The sequence below is a fragment of the Rhyacophila brunnea genome, unplaced genomic scaffold (genome assembly GCF_057557595.1).
Source record: "Rhyacophila brunnea isolate RB1 unplaced genomic scaffold, BYU_Rbru_1.0 scaffold_21, whole genome shotgun sequence".
Taxonomy (NCBI): Eukaryota; Metazoa; Arthropoda; class Insecta; order Trichoptera; family Rhyacophilidae; genus Rhyacophila; species Rhyacophila brunnea.
Genome location: NW_028232871.1, coordinates 8,257,710 through 8,273,894, shown reverse-complemented (window position 1 = coordinate 8,273,894; position 16,185 = coordinate 8,257,710). Strand labels below are relative to the sequence as shown.

The 16,185-nt window shown below is 30.4% G+C and overlaps 1 protein-coding gene across 1 annotated transcript in view; it reads right to left on the bottom strand.

The window, feature by feature from the left end:
• Positions 1-16,185, bottom strand: part of Sema2a (Semaphorin 2a) — a 515,286-nt gene that overhangs the window by 153,930 nt on the left and 345,171 nt on the right. Inside the window, exon 6 of the mRNA XM_085949066.1 lies at positions 12,609-12,716. Coding sequence (XP_085805192.1) covers positions 12,609-12,716 — 108 coding nt within the window. The remainder of the gene's footprint in view (positions 1-12,608; positions 12,717-16,185) is intronic.

The following is a 16,185-nucleotide window of genomic DNA, read 5'->3' as shown; positions in this document are numbered from 1 at the left end:
AATAAAAATATTGATTGCCATCTATCGTCGTTATTTATAAGTAGAGCTTTTAATTTAGTCATGTTTCGAATCAAAAATAAATGACGGAACGTCCAACGTGAGTGCTATTTTTAGAATTATTTCAACGATAATCCAAGCCGAATTTTCTACCGAAATTCAGTTGCCAACTTCATGCATGTCTGGGTTTTTGTTCGAGACTCAGAAGCGTTAACAGACAAGCTTATTCGAAATGTTGAATTGTTTATTGTCTTTGCTTATCTTTAAAAGCAAATAATAAATAATAAGGATGATTAAAAAAAATAATAACTATTGTGTTCGATCACATATAATTTATAAATTGTTATTAAAAATAAATATTGTATTAATTCGCGATTATTATTTAGGTTACTTCAGTCATAGACAAACATAACATGCTATTCACAGTTTATGTCATTTTGTGGCTTATTTTATAATACAAAATTCATTGTGTTACTGTGAATGTGGATAAATTATCTCATATTGTACCGAAATCATTCGCCAGTGCTTTAAATATATAAGTATTTATTAAATTGTGTAGTGTCCCGGTAGAAAATGTGCGAACGATTGCATTTAAAAATTATCAAAGCTTGACCTTCCAAGGGTTCATTTAGATTTGAATACAGCAAAAAAACTTATATTAGACATTTTCACAACAATTTATAAATGATAAATATTTGTTTTTAACTGGCAGTTATACATTAAACAAACTTTTTTGTTGGCGATGCGTATTGTTTGGTAAAGAAAGTATGCGTGGAATTCTACTGCCATAAGTGATTTAAATAATTTGACAAATTCAGCGGTGAAACCTATGACCAGTGTGTCGTTGTCATTAGTGTGCACCTATTCATCAGTAGTAATATCGTAAGTATTATCTTCTTATTTCCCGTAATTTACCTGACAAGTGTGCTCTTTTTCTCTGATCTCCACAGCTTACCTCTTTCCAAAAGTCACCCTTCGCCACTGGTGTACATAATATCTACTTAACGTACGTGCCGAATTGTCTCGTTTGACTATGACATTCTGAACTTTTCTTGCAGTGAGATCCAATAAATTGTAAATAAGTTATGTTTTGTTGAAAGAAGAATATTTAATAAAAAAATCTTTTAATCCGAAACTTTTCTACCACGTGCACAGTAATACGTCAAATAGTTATTATAATATATTTAAAATTGGCGGTTTAAATTTATATATATCTCAACATAAATTTTGTTTTGTGTACAGCGTTCATCCACTGCCAATCGTTCAATACGTGAGATTGCGAAGAGGTAAAGCACGCGATATGAAAAGCTCTCGAAGAAAGGCTTTCAAGTTTTTAGAATAAAGTATGCATGTAGCTACTTATTGACATTCTAGGTCTAGGTGCACTTAGTTTATGTTTTAAAATGTTTATCGCTGGAATTTTAATGCCATTTCATAAACATTAATAATGTTACGTTACTGAAATTCACTTAAAAGAATTATCCTGATTTCTAAATAAGGACCGTTATCTATCGATATAGACGTTTCGTAAAAAAAGGTTAAGTAATCAACTTAATTTTATCACCTACTTACTTCGTTATTTTTAAAGCTATGTTGGTATATTTTAAATAATAATTATATATATATATATTGTAATCAAACAGTAAGTTGATACTAATTCTGAATATTTTAATAACGGTCTGGACCGGTTTCGTTTTATAGAAATATAATATTACTTAAGTAATTACCCTTTAAAATATCAATGTTATTAAATCTTGGGATGTATAAATAGGAAGTTAGTGGTCTTTGAGATGACTTTTTTTATAATTACAGTCATTATTATTATTGTCGGTTTTATAATATGAAACGTTTGATACTCAATTAATATACCTAGTCAGAAGTATTCACTTAGAGCTATATTAATTGAATGTACGAAGCTGAGAAATATCGATTTTCTATATTATAATATATATATGCATAACATGATATTTTTCAAATTATACCGATCGAGCTTTGATACGTTCACTATGCCAAATATTCAAACAATACTCTAAATATAACAAGATATAGATTTGGGTGTATTGTATGATGCAAAGTTTACTTTCAATCAGCATATTCTTAACATCAGTACTAGAGCTAGCAAAATGCTTGGTTTTGTTATGAGGGTTTCAAAATCATTCGAAAACGTCCGAGTGCTACGTACATTATACGCATCATTTGTGTTGAGTATTCTTGAATATGCCAGCATTATTTGGAGTCCTAATAGGTCCATCCACACAATTAAGTTGGATCGAGTCCACAATAGATTTCTTAGATTTCTCTACTTAAGAAAATACGGGTTCTTTCCTTATGATAATGATAATAAAATGAATTTCCCGACTCGTTTTCTTCTGGGTATGCTATCAATGCAATCCTTATCTACCCGAAGAGTGGTTGTTCTTTTAAAGTATTTCTTTTTACTTCTTCGTGGGTTCATTTACAATCCGTATATACTGGCAAATATTAATTTTCATGTTCCCACCAATATCACTCGTAGCTCCACGGTCTTCAAGATACCTCGTCGCAGGACAGATGTTATGTTTTATGATGCTGTGTAACGCGCAATTAGCTTATTTGATGGCACCATAAAGGTTGATTTGTTTTATATTAACTATATAATGTTTGTGGATGTATAAAATGGGTTAAATTTATAATTGTATATCTATATTATCATGTTTCTTTAATATTTACACATGCTGTCTTTTCTACTTTCTTGTTTTATTAGTTGTTATTTGTAATTAAGATATTTTTATATATTTGTATTTATTATGTATTATGGCGCATTGGCCAATCCTTGTTTGAAGTAAAACTTTTTTATAAATAAATTAATTAATAAGCCATCCAAATCCACCGAATTGACAATCCAATCCACTTCGACGGAAATATGATAGTGACAGTGATCTATAGAATTCATAGACTGGAAGGAGTTAGGAAGGCCTTCAATAATCAGTGAATCGATACTGGCTAATGATTCACTGCTACATAATTACAATATTTTACACATTAAATCATTAGCAACATTTTAAATCATTAGTGGGACTCCCGGCAGTAAACCTTCCACCCTTTTACTAAATTGTAATCTTGCAGCTATATATTTATCATAATATATTATAGCCCCCGCCTCCTTATCAATAATATAAACTACCTATACTGATTATTAATTATAATCAAAATTTAAATTTTGGTAGGTACCATTTAAAATAATTAATTGATAAAAATTGATACTATAATGTACTCGTATGTTTCATTAAATTGATTTTTTAAAACTAACCAACACCATCTGCAATTTGTATTCTTAACTCAATGAAAACAAATAAGTATGACTGACAAAGTGTGCATAACTTTTTTTAAATCACCATATCAAATACAAATGGTGTTGGTTAGTGTGGATTAAGAATGCATATTAGACAATATACCTATTGCTTGTTCATTTTTTTTTAAATTCATTGAGCCCTGTCTAAACCAAACTGCAATAGATAAAAACTATTATTCAATCGATAAAATATCCAAAGTTATGTGTGATTTAATTCCACAATTTTAGATATTTTATAGATAGACGATTTTTTTCAGACTATTATTTATTATGGCTTCGATCGTAGGTCTTAATTTAATTTTAAAAACTAACCAACACCATCTTCAATTAGTATGTATTCTTAGTCAAATGAAAACACATCCTAAAGTATTACTAACAAATTTTAGTGTGCACTATTTATGTCGAATCTCCACAGCTTACTCCCATTATTTGGCACTGAATATCGCATAATATAATTATATTGTCAACATAGTAGAAAATTATTGTGTGTGGATGTTTTTTTTTTTTTTTTTTTTTTTTAATATTTCCATTTATGAACATATTATCGGGTTTCGAAACAAAGCGTTTCTGTCCCGCGTATTGAAATATTGCCATTAAAATGTAAAAGTATAACAAAAAAAACGTTGCACCCTAGCAACGTGATGCATTTTTACCCCTGCACTATTGTATGCAATAAAATAAAATATCCTCTTGCATATGGTGCGTTTCAATAAAAACGTCGGCGAGAAAAATGGCTTTTAGTTAAATAAAAAATATGAAATGTCTAAATATGCAATTTATTGTTTCGCTCAGTGAAAAAACAAATGCTAAAAATACATCGGTGATAATGGAACATTCGTACTGATAGGAAAGGAAGAAAAACTCGATACATTTTATTTATTATTTTTAAATATATTAATAAAATAAATTATATTGTTAATGATCAAAAGTAAACGGGGTTTGTTGTCATTATATTATTTAGACTATGAAAATACTATTATAGAGCAGTGGCGAAAGGTGGAGGTAGGCTGTTAAGATCAGACATAAATAGTGCACATTAAATTTATTTAGCCCATTAAAAAGAGCACGATTATTTCATAAAAGATTTCACTATACAATGTTAACATGAATTTTACTAATGGATTTATAAATGTGTTTAAAAATTAATTAACCTAAAAAATCTTGCACATGGATGTATTGAAATATGACTATATTCTAAAACATTAGATCGAGAGGTTTAAAAGAATACTATTTTATGTAATAAAAATATTTTATGCAGTCATCGAATGTTAATAAATATAAAGGATAATAAGGCTTCAAAATTATATACATAGATTATCTACAACGTTTAAGGAATGTCCATGTGGTCATGTGGGCCCTTAATTGCTATACTAAGTCAGGCCTTCGTTATTGTTACAATTGTAGACATTCTAAAAATATCATAAACCGCTGTGTAACAAAAATACTAGTTATTGATAATAACAGGTATACATCAACAAAGTGCAGTTAAACGATAGATGATCGTTTGAAACACCCAAATGGTTGCATACGAAGTCAGCCATTTGGAAAAATTCAGCTGACTGATTTTACCAGCCTACAAAAATCTACGCAGCCGATGATTTGGAAATGACTGATTTCAACGAACGGTTATTTAAAACAGAGCCGGTTAGAAAACATAGGTATTATTATTATCTTGTTACTATATATTATTATTTGAAGTTAACTTTTAATAGTACATTTACACACAGTGCTGTCCCTAGACAAAGTACCACCCTTAAACGGACTTAGAATAATGCTTTCGTCATCCGTTTCAAATTATCTCAAAATTCGTTAGGTATATTCTTTTATCACATTATTAATAAATACTATCGACAGAATGTACTTGATGGAATTTTACTTTAAATTCTAATGGATTTAAGTTTTGTACATTTGTACCTACATTTCCTATTATTAGGGTCTTGACGTAGTACCTATATAACTATTGATTGTATTATTTGTGATAGGGTTTTTTTTATAAATACTTCAATAATTCATAATGTGTTGGTTATATTTTATTTTGATCCTTTACTTAACGGCACCTAGATGAAAATTTTTTACTTACTTTATTGTATTAATTTGTTATATAATTAGGACAATTAATTGTATTCGTTGTAAGTGTATATTTATTGTTTGGTGAGTGCACATAGTTCCTAAAGATTCCGAAAGGCAAAACATGGGTCGCAAAAACGACTCAAATGGCATAGTATAAAGCTTAAATCCATTAGAATTTATTCTTTTATTATTTATTTTTGGCTATCTGAAACTAACAAATACATTAAAAATCTTTGAATTCATGTACACACCACATACCGAGAATTAGAGCATTTTCACGAAATCTTTTCTCAAACAATGGTAGTTTTGGGTACTTGGAGATCTTTGGCGATGACAGGTTTGGAGGCAACCTTGTAAAAATGTTGACTGTATGATAAACTGCCATTAAAACATGAATTCCAATGGGCAATACAATATAATAATAGTAATGTTGTCAGGCTTCAATTAATTTTTCTTCAAAGACTTCTAATCAAACGACCCTTCATTAAAAACTGCCACTGGTATGAAAAGTTGTAATATTTCTATTTATTCAGTCATTCGCCGTTTTTTATATTGTGCCTCCCTTATACAACGTATGATCTGCCAACCCCCACGGAACGTCACTGTTTATACACAGCAATTACTTTTGTATAAGATCAATAATCTTAAAAATAAAAACAAAAAAATACATTTTGATGTTTGGCTGAGCTATAAACATCTCAAGTCTAAGTGGAAATCGATAATTTCAAGGAGTCTTCGTCTTCAAGCGGACATAGCCAAACAATGTGATTTATAATATTATCTTCATTGTCAATTCAGTATTTATTTACATTTAGGATCATTTAATATACATTAGGGATGCTGCAAGATTGTAGTGATCAGAGTTGAAGAGATTAATTGTAACAATAATTGTTTCCCTATCAAGAATTTTATTGCAGATTTTGGTAATTTTCTTTAAATTCTTATTTGTATTTAACAAATAAAATATAAATGCTATAAGTAATTACCTTACAATATAATATAAAATGAGACATTAAAGCTTTTGAAAGCTCTCCTAAATCGATAGATTTTAATTAAGCACTCGTCCAGATTTTATCAGGGCAAATTAGCTCCCTCCATGAATCCGTAAAAATTCACTCTCAAAGAGCATTAGAACATATTGAAAAGTCTTAACGCACGCAGTTTTTTTATTAACAGAGATTCTGCAACTAATAAATATATATTTAAAATACAACTAAGTACCTAATTTTAAATTGGATGTATATATAAATATATGTGGCGTGCAGTCAATAATTGATGCTTTGGATTCCAATATATACATAATATGACAGTACCTATCCATAAAATAGGTTAATAAATTGAATGACATAGTAGTTGTCTGGTACTGCTCCCTGTGAGAGAAAATGTGCTGTCTTGCTAATTGGCAGTATCCTTTTCATACTATACAAACAGTTCTCCATTATTTCAGTATAGTGTTGTCGTTTGTAATTTGTTTTGAAAATCTGTTAACAAGTATTTAGTGTGAATAATGTATTTGAAAATTGGAATATCCACCGTAATAAAATGTTAAATATTTCTCAAAATACACATTGTAATTTCATAGCCATATAATATTACAAAATGGTTTTGAAGAGCATGCCTGATCTCAAAACACACGACACTCCATTGATATACTTGATATATTATATATATAAAAAATATATCTAACGAATCATTGACAAGATTTTAGAATGTTACATTCTTTTATTGAATATACATAATTTGAAAACACATATAACCACTAGAAAAAAAATTGAAATAATACGACGCCCAGCCAGATTCACTCGCGCCCATGTGCTCTACCAACTAAGCTATGCACGCCCAATCTAATTAACCAATATTTTTTGCAATTGGTACTCTATTAAGCGCTTTCTAAATTGCGTTGTATTTTAAATATTTCGTATTTTTTTCAAAAAGACTTTTTCTAGTGATTATATTACTTATAATTTTCTTAAGTGTTTTCAAATTATTATAATAAATTATGTGTATATTTGAAATCCACTTCTTAGATATATGTTAAGCGAATAAATGAAAATAATTTTTTTATACAACCTCTTAAGAAACCTTGTCAGGAGTCGACCAATATCCACATCGGAGGGGGGACATGCTCAGCGTTCGTCAAAATGGAGCTTTTATGCTATTTTCAAAGCATGATCCTGGATATTCCTTAAACGTTGTAGATAATCTATTTACATAATTTTGAGGCCTTATAATCCTTTATATTCATTTTAGTTTATTGCCAATAGAAATGCCGTATTTCAAAAAATACTACCTTATTCTTAGGTCAATAATTATTATAAAGCAAACATTATTCGTAGAATGTTTATCACATTTGAATGGTCAAAGACATAGCTTATAATCAGTATCTTTAAAATTATCTTTAAATGTGTAAATCTTGCCCATTTTTTGAATAATAAAATGCCTAATTCTTGTCAAATTTGGGATCACAGAGAGTATCAATATAATTTTTTATTGTAAATATTTAACTATAATAATGTCAACATAAATTTTAATAATGATTTTATAAATGCTTTTAAAAATTAATAAATATAAAAAATCTTAACGCCACTTCACATAGACGTACTGAAATATGACTATATTCTAAAACATAGAGCGAGAGGTTTAAAAGAATACTATTTTATGTAATAAAAATACTTTATGCAGTCACCAAGTGTTTAAAATACATATAAAGGATAATAAGGCTTCAAAATTATGTAAATAGATTATCTACAACATTTGAGGATTGTCCAGGATCATGCTTTGAAAATAGCATAAAAGCTCCATTTTGACATACACTGAGCATGTGGGTTGTTAAGAAGAAAAATGAATGTAAATAGGCCAAGACTAAGCAATAAGAGTGAATCAAATACTGACCCTGAATAATCAGAAAGCAAGCATGCCTCGTTAATTGTTGATGGAAAAATATTACAGTGCTACACGGCAGCGACTTGTATAACTTGTGCAAAAAATACGGAACACTTTACAGCGCTTTTCGGTTTGCGCGAGATACAGATTTCCCATTCATACACACAGGCTTCCCGATACCAGTGGCGAAGCCTCCATACTAGGCGATTATTTGAAGCCTACCTTCTTAATTAAGAAAAATATTAATTGCATATTGGCTTATTTATATTATCACTTGATTATATATTATATTCTATAAAATAATTTATTTTGCCAACGAGAGATATCGTATGTGTAGGAATGCATTACACAGTATAGCGCGCCATCTATCTTGACGTAAATAAAGGTCGGATTATGTTTCAAATCATTCTTATTTTTTTTCATATGGACTTTACGTCACGTAGCCCCGCCCAGTCTGTCGAATTGTATGAACTAAGGTAAGCTCCGGTCGCAGAGCCTAAAACTAAATAATTAATAATTAGATAATTAAAAAAAAAATTTCTATGGTGTTTAATCGAATATTAATAAATAAAGACTGTTTAAAAAAAGGACTTTTATCTAATGATTTTTGATGTGTATAAATGTTTGAAAAAATACGTACTTAATTTTAACTGATCGCGTTATTTTATGTCGTCAGTGAGATTTTGAAGTTTCATTCAATTACTGTGTCGTTGTCATTAGTGTGTACCTATTCATTAGTAGTAATATCGTATTATCTTCTTATTTCTCGTAAGTATACCTAACAAGTGTGTTCTTTTTATCAGATCTCCACAGCCTATCTCTTTCCAAAAGTCACCCTTCGCCACTGCCCGATACAAACCGGTTTGCGCAGGTAAGCTTGGAGTAGCATGAGCGTCTAGCCCATTTACAATTAAAATAAAACTACTTATATGTAGAATAAGTACTGCATATTGTGTTTCATTTTAATGAAAGTGTTTTACCTCAAAGTATGTTTTTGTTGATAGTGACTTTGATGTGTAGTCAGTGAATAAAATTATACGGTCGTAATAATGTATTGATACTAATTTTATTATTATACGTATAGCATAAAAAATGTTACTATGACAAAAATATTTCTCTATCCATTCCCAAAGTCGCATAAAAAGAAGAATACGAAAAGTGAAATAACTCCGAAATGACTTTCTCGAAGAAAAACTTATTTCCGAACATATTTCTGCGAACCTCACCTCAGACGGAACCAAGAATTTGCCGCAAAAGTTTGAGAACGATTTACCTGACTATAGAGACTTAACTTCGGAGGGTAGTGGGTAGAGGGATGTAATAGGGGTGTTCCCAATGATGAGCGAGGGGGACGAAGAACGAGGGTGTGATGAGAAGAAAAATCTCGCCCCAAGTTTTCGCGCACGTTTCGCCCATAAAAATATTATTGGATGCAACTGAGCGGAGAAAACTGACTTAGTAGTGGAAGTTCTTTGACGAAATATTATAACAAGTTTTTTTATATGTATTTTTTAATATCCGATACAGGATAAATGCAATGTCCGGGAAATGGAAAATGGAACGTAAAGAATATTTCAAATATTTTTTCATTAAATGCAATACGTTATACTATATAATATTTATCAATTTCGTATTCCAACAGGAATTAGTAGTATATAATTTTTATATAATTTAATACATCTTTAAGAATTAAGGTTGAATGTGGCAAAACCAATAAACAACGAAATATTCTATACCTATCAATCAAATAAGGATAAAGTAGGTATATTCTACAGCGCGACATCTGTCTTGAAAAAATCTCTAATTTATTGGCCGTGAAAAGTAATATTTTTATATATGAAGTTTATGTCACGTGCCCTCAGGACGTCTGGAACAGTCAATACAGAAAGATAGGCTCTAATTCGTAAGCCTACCATTTGCGTATAATATTATTAAAATAATAATTGTTTAGATAATATCTATTACATTCAATCACATATTGTAATATATAAATATAGATTGTTTTTTTTTAATGTTAAGGAAATCACATAATTTAAACTCATCGCTCAATTTTTTGACATCAGTGAGTTATTGAAACTTTGTTATAGTTATCGTGTGTACCTGTTTATAAGTAGCAGTATTGTATTTTCTTCTTCTTTCTCGTACGTATACTTGACAAGTGAGTTATTTTTCTCTGATCTCCACAACCTACCTCATTCCAAAAGTCACACTTCACCACTGGTAGATACATTATAACAAAAACTTATAAAACATTGCGCGACATTTCAATGCGCCAGCGTATAAAATATAAAAGATTATATACCTATCAATTCAATCATACAAAAACGATTTTAATTACTATCATAGTTTACAGTCTAAGATGTAAAAAAAGCTAATTCCCTCTTGCCTTCTTTTCTTCCAAATCTTGCCTTGAAATATTCAATTCTCCAGTTAATTCTGCACATCTTATATTATTATTAACATTGAATTTACAAAATTTCTTAGCTTTCATTATTAACTGCAGCTATGTACTGTATTTTTTTTTACTTTGAGTAAATTTTGGGTGAAGTCCACGTGTACTAAGGTTCTTTATTTTTTCATTAACCATATCAAAAATATTATAATACTCTTTGATGTTGTAAGCGTGTCCCAAAGGAGAATTTAAGCTTTTTCTCTTAGTAAATGATTGCCAAACTTCCATAGTGAATATCAAAGAAAACGTAAATTTTCAAAGTGCACAAGCCATTAAAATAAATAGCGGATACAAATATTGGGATAACCGCTTAAATTTAAGTAGGGTGCGGGCCAACATAGAATAAGCCATTCGAAAAAATTTATCCAAGATATTCAGATATACCAGAGGATTACACGAGGGAAAAAACGCGTGCTCTTCATGTAAAACCTTTCCATCTCATTTTTCGTTTTCCCGTGCCATTGAATTGTCAACGTTACGAAGTAGAAAAATCTTTTTTATATACTAACCTTACCTAATAGACATAGTGCAATAAGATAAACTACTTATTGGGGAAATCAATATGAGGAATAATCAATATACAACTTGAATATTAAAATATTTTAACTTAAATACTCATGGTTACTTGAGACTTATTGAATGCCAACTACAATAAAACATTTCAAAGTGAGGGTTGGTGTATTTATAAAAAAACACAATTCCCATGCGGTCAGTATGTTTTTTTAATTATGCACTCTTTTTACATTCTTTACGTGATTTTACTTACACGGTTATACAAAAACTTTAATTTTTAAACACAGATTGTCGGCGATAGTACTAAATATATCCCCAAGCCTCCTGCATACTTTACAATGTACACATGATCCAATGTATATTAATCGTTATATGCCCCGCGTACCAAGATATAGCTAGGCCAATATATTACGTTAGCGCTCGTCCAGCATACGCGCGTTCGGCGGAGCGTTGAGCGGAGCGCGCAACTCAAACGTATAACCGTGTGTGAAAATGTTGGTAGAAAATGTCTTTTTTTGGTTATACATTTATACGGTTAATTTTATACGGTACAAACGCCTACGTTGGACGGGGCCTTAGTCTACTTGCTAGAGTGGGTTGAAACACGCGGCGACACATAAAATGCATGTTGGTTTTTTAAAGACAGATTGGCAAATTGAACATAACTATTTTTTTTTATAAAATCAATGATATCAGTTGCATGCAGCACAATAGACCTTAAAATATGCATAATGATGGATGTCTGTATTTTACCATGTTTTCTATTATTGTGTTAACTGCCAATTCCTGGTGGAACTCCATTGTGGTATTGATTAATTTAATAAAACGCAATTTTTTAGTAGTTATTCCAACTTTTAATAAATCAATCTGATTTATTTATATTTATTTATTAAAAGTGAAATAACTAGGTGCTAAGAAAATCAATAATTTTACCATGTCTAACTAAAAATCTGGCTTAGCCAATTGGGTGTGGCATAAGAGGTTGAGTGTGTAAAAATATTGGATAAACTTAAACACGCGTTAAAGAATATTATCTATGTTATTTCATAATAATGTACATTCAAGTTTATCAAGTAAATAGAACGCGAATTCAATATTTGAGGACAGTCGGCGACCTTTGTTTTACTTAGGTCTTATGGTCTGACCGTTATAAAACAGCCTGATTCAAAACCTTTGTCTATAGCGATGGCTTTTACATTTCTATCTTATTAATCTGTTCTATGGGAGTAACGCATACGATCACGAGCCACGTGACGTATATCACTGATCTATGAACATTGAGACTTGTGAATGTATATTATATATAAATGTATACTTCGTAATAAAAACAAATAGTGAGTGATAGTAGAGAAAATAACTTACGTAGACAACCCAATCCTTCGGGCTGTGAGCATTAGTTCCGCACAGATAAAGTCTCGTTCCATCTGACATCGGCTGAATTACTCTGATGTGGTTACGGCAGTCAAAGTGCTGGAAAGATATAAAAGAGTAGTGTTAAATTTAAAGTAAATTATTAAACAATAGTTTCAATAACAATATTAAAAATAACTATTATAACATAATCACTTGACATTCACACACACTATTTATTATTTAAAATAACCATTAATTAATAACGTAGTGAACATACATCATTTGAAAACATCTCATGCATATTATAATATTATCTACTAGCAAATATTTTTTTAGAAAAAAATACGACACCCGTGCTTATGCAATTAAACTACGGTTATCCTACTAATTATGACAATTTTCACTAGTAGTTGTTACATGAAAAATGCTTATCGAATTGCGTTAGGTATATATTCAAATCCAGCAGATACAGTTTAAGTCGCGTCGGGTATCGTACCTATTTTTTTTTACAAAATATTTTTTTCTAGTGTGTATAATATGGATGATATGCTTTCAAATGATGTATGTTCAATAATATATAAAATGTTGCATTCTCAAATCTTGTCTTATTCGTTGAATAAAAGAAATAGTTTATTAAACTATTTTTAAAATAACCATTAATTAACAACGTAGTGAACATACATAATTTGAAAACATATCATGCATATAGGTACCTAATAGAAAAAGAATAGGAAAAAAATGGACACCCGACAGGGCTTGAACGTGTAATCGTTGGATTCGCGCCAGTGTGCTTTTCAGTTAAGCTACGGGCATCCTACTTAATTACGACAATCTTAACTAGGTAGTAGTTCTTACATGAAATATCTTATCAAATTGCGTTACAATGATGGCTATCGGTTTTTATATATTATTTTTTGACCATGTCCGATTATAATAGTACGATCATTATCAGTATAATGAGTCTCCACACATAGTGTATTAGTGTATTTGTATTAACAGAGTTTTGTTTTTACTAGAAATGGATGTTAGCCACTTGCCTAACTTATTACGTCCATAGTCTGATTCAAACACTAATTGAAAAAGAATATGTGTATTTGACAGACGCAGGATTCGAACCTGGCACCCACGACGTTATAGGCCGAGGCGTAAGGGTGATGTTTCTTCCCACCAGAGACACCTAACGGAAAAATACGAAGCTTGCAATTTGAGTCATTTTTTAATAATTTACAATTTAAACTGTATTAATTAATAAATATGTATCTGAAAATATTAAAAAAAATATTTTTTGTTAAAGTCAAAGATAAACTTACAATGATTGTAAAAAATGTTAAAAATATGAATTTATGACAGGGCCGCATCTTATTATTACTTTATATTTTATGTTATTTTATGGTGGTAAAAACTCATATTGTATCATATTCTAATACGCAATTTTGCAGAGTTTAACCGTCCCTACTGATACGCGTCGCATACCCCCCCCAGTCTCCAATGTGTTCAATCTGTAACCTCTATACCATACAGTCCACTTGATTATATCAATCATCTCTTTTGCAACCACTAAATAATTTTAGATTAAGCCTGTTGCGTATATTTGTGTTATACAGGTTGACATTCAACAATGATACGCTACGAGGATATGCAACAAGTAGATACCAGTCAATAAGGCAAACGCAGCGTATCGCAAATTCAACTTTAAAATAATGACATCTGGTATAATTCTCTCAGTTCTATACGCTAAAAGTTGATTATCTTCATAAATCTAAGTTTCACGCAGTGAAGCTGTGTTTCTAAACATTTTCCAGCCACTGCGCCTCCCAACCCCTTCTTCTTTAATCCCCTAGGTCAGGCGTCGTCAATATGGCGATAATAAACCATTTTGTAGCAACAATAACTGCCTCATAAATTGTTCTCTAAACGACCGAACGGTTTTATAACCCTTTCTGCTGGCCTTATTATTTTCTTTTTGTTTCGCTCTCCATCCGCAGGTTACGTGCCGGAAGGGTTGAGCTCGTATTTATATGAGATCGGTGATTTACGTTTATAAATACCTATGGATAAAACTTGAGAGATTGATTCACAGCGGTAATGAGATTTGTACGGTCTTATTGTGCCAAAATCCTTAGCAATCTTTTTTAAATATTATTAATTACTACTTTAGAAAAATATTAAATGGGGATTAAGAAGAGTATATTCCGAGTCATGTCTACTATCTATCTAGACGAATACTGAAAGAAGTCAGTTAGCTTAATTGGACATGCTGTCCCGTTTTGATATTATGGATAGCTGGTAAGAGTATTTTAAGTAATCCAGGACCCACGTTTCTACGTTATTACGTTTCTGATAATGATATTGCTTTAAAGCTTGGTTTGTTAAACGTAAATAAGACAATTAAATACTATGTAAAAGGGTGAAATTGTTTCTCACCACTGCAACTATGGTTAGATAAGTTTCCCACGTTAAATTGCATGGTTATTAAAAACGTTTTGTTTTGGCAGCAGTACAACAGACAAGATTTGTTTATCGTATTGATCAGCAATGATCTATATTTTTTCTTTTTGTAAATATAAAAAAACATTACAGTTATACTTATAACGTTTAGTTTAAACTTCAACACATTTTTTGATTTTTATTATTTAATAGATAGGTTTTATAGATCCACCAGTATTAATTGTTCGCTGAGTGAGAGTGCCTAATGCTAATATTTGATATTATATCATTTAATATAGTTTATATTGTGATGAGCTTAGATCTAAATTCGTACACAAACGATTATTTTTTTTCGACCATGTCCGATCCTAATAAGATCATAATATGGGTCTCCACAGAGTAGAAGTTTGTATTAACAGATATTGTTTTTACAAGAAAGGATGTTAGCCACTTGCTCAACCTATTAGATACATACTCAAATTGAAAAACAATATGTGCACTTGCCAGACCCAGGATTTAAACCTGGGACCCACGAGGATTTATGATGGTATATCTATAGCAAGCAACGGGATTTTTTTTGTTTATGATTTAATGATCTATTAATTATGTAATGATTCTATTATTATGATTTTATTGTTCTCTCTTGTGAGAGAAATATTTGTTATACTTAAATGTACCTAAATCTTATGTTGAGAACGTCCTAAATTTTGATTTGTAATGTCCACAATGTTTTGTTTTCTTAAATAAATTAATTAATTAATACTACGAGTGGGAACATACAATGACTATGTCTTTTATTCAACGAATAATTCATGCTATTTGAAAATGTAACATTCTATATGGTGGCCTATCACGCCGTGGGTCTCAGGTTTGCATCCTGGGTCTGGCAAGTACACATATTGTTTTTCAATTTGTGTATGAGTCAGGGTATAGACCTAATAGGTTGAGCAAGTGGCTGACATCCATTTCTCGTAAAAAACAAAATCTGTTAATACAAACCTCTACTCTGTGGAGGCCTATATATTATGATCCTATTAGGATCGGACAAAGTCAGAAAATATATATATATATATATTATTGAACATATTATATAGTTTTAAGACATCTCATGCATATAGCTACTAGAAAAAAAAATCGTTTGAGAAAAAAAAAATACGAC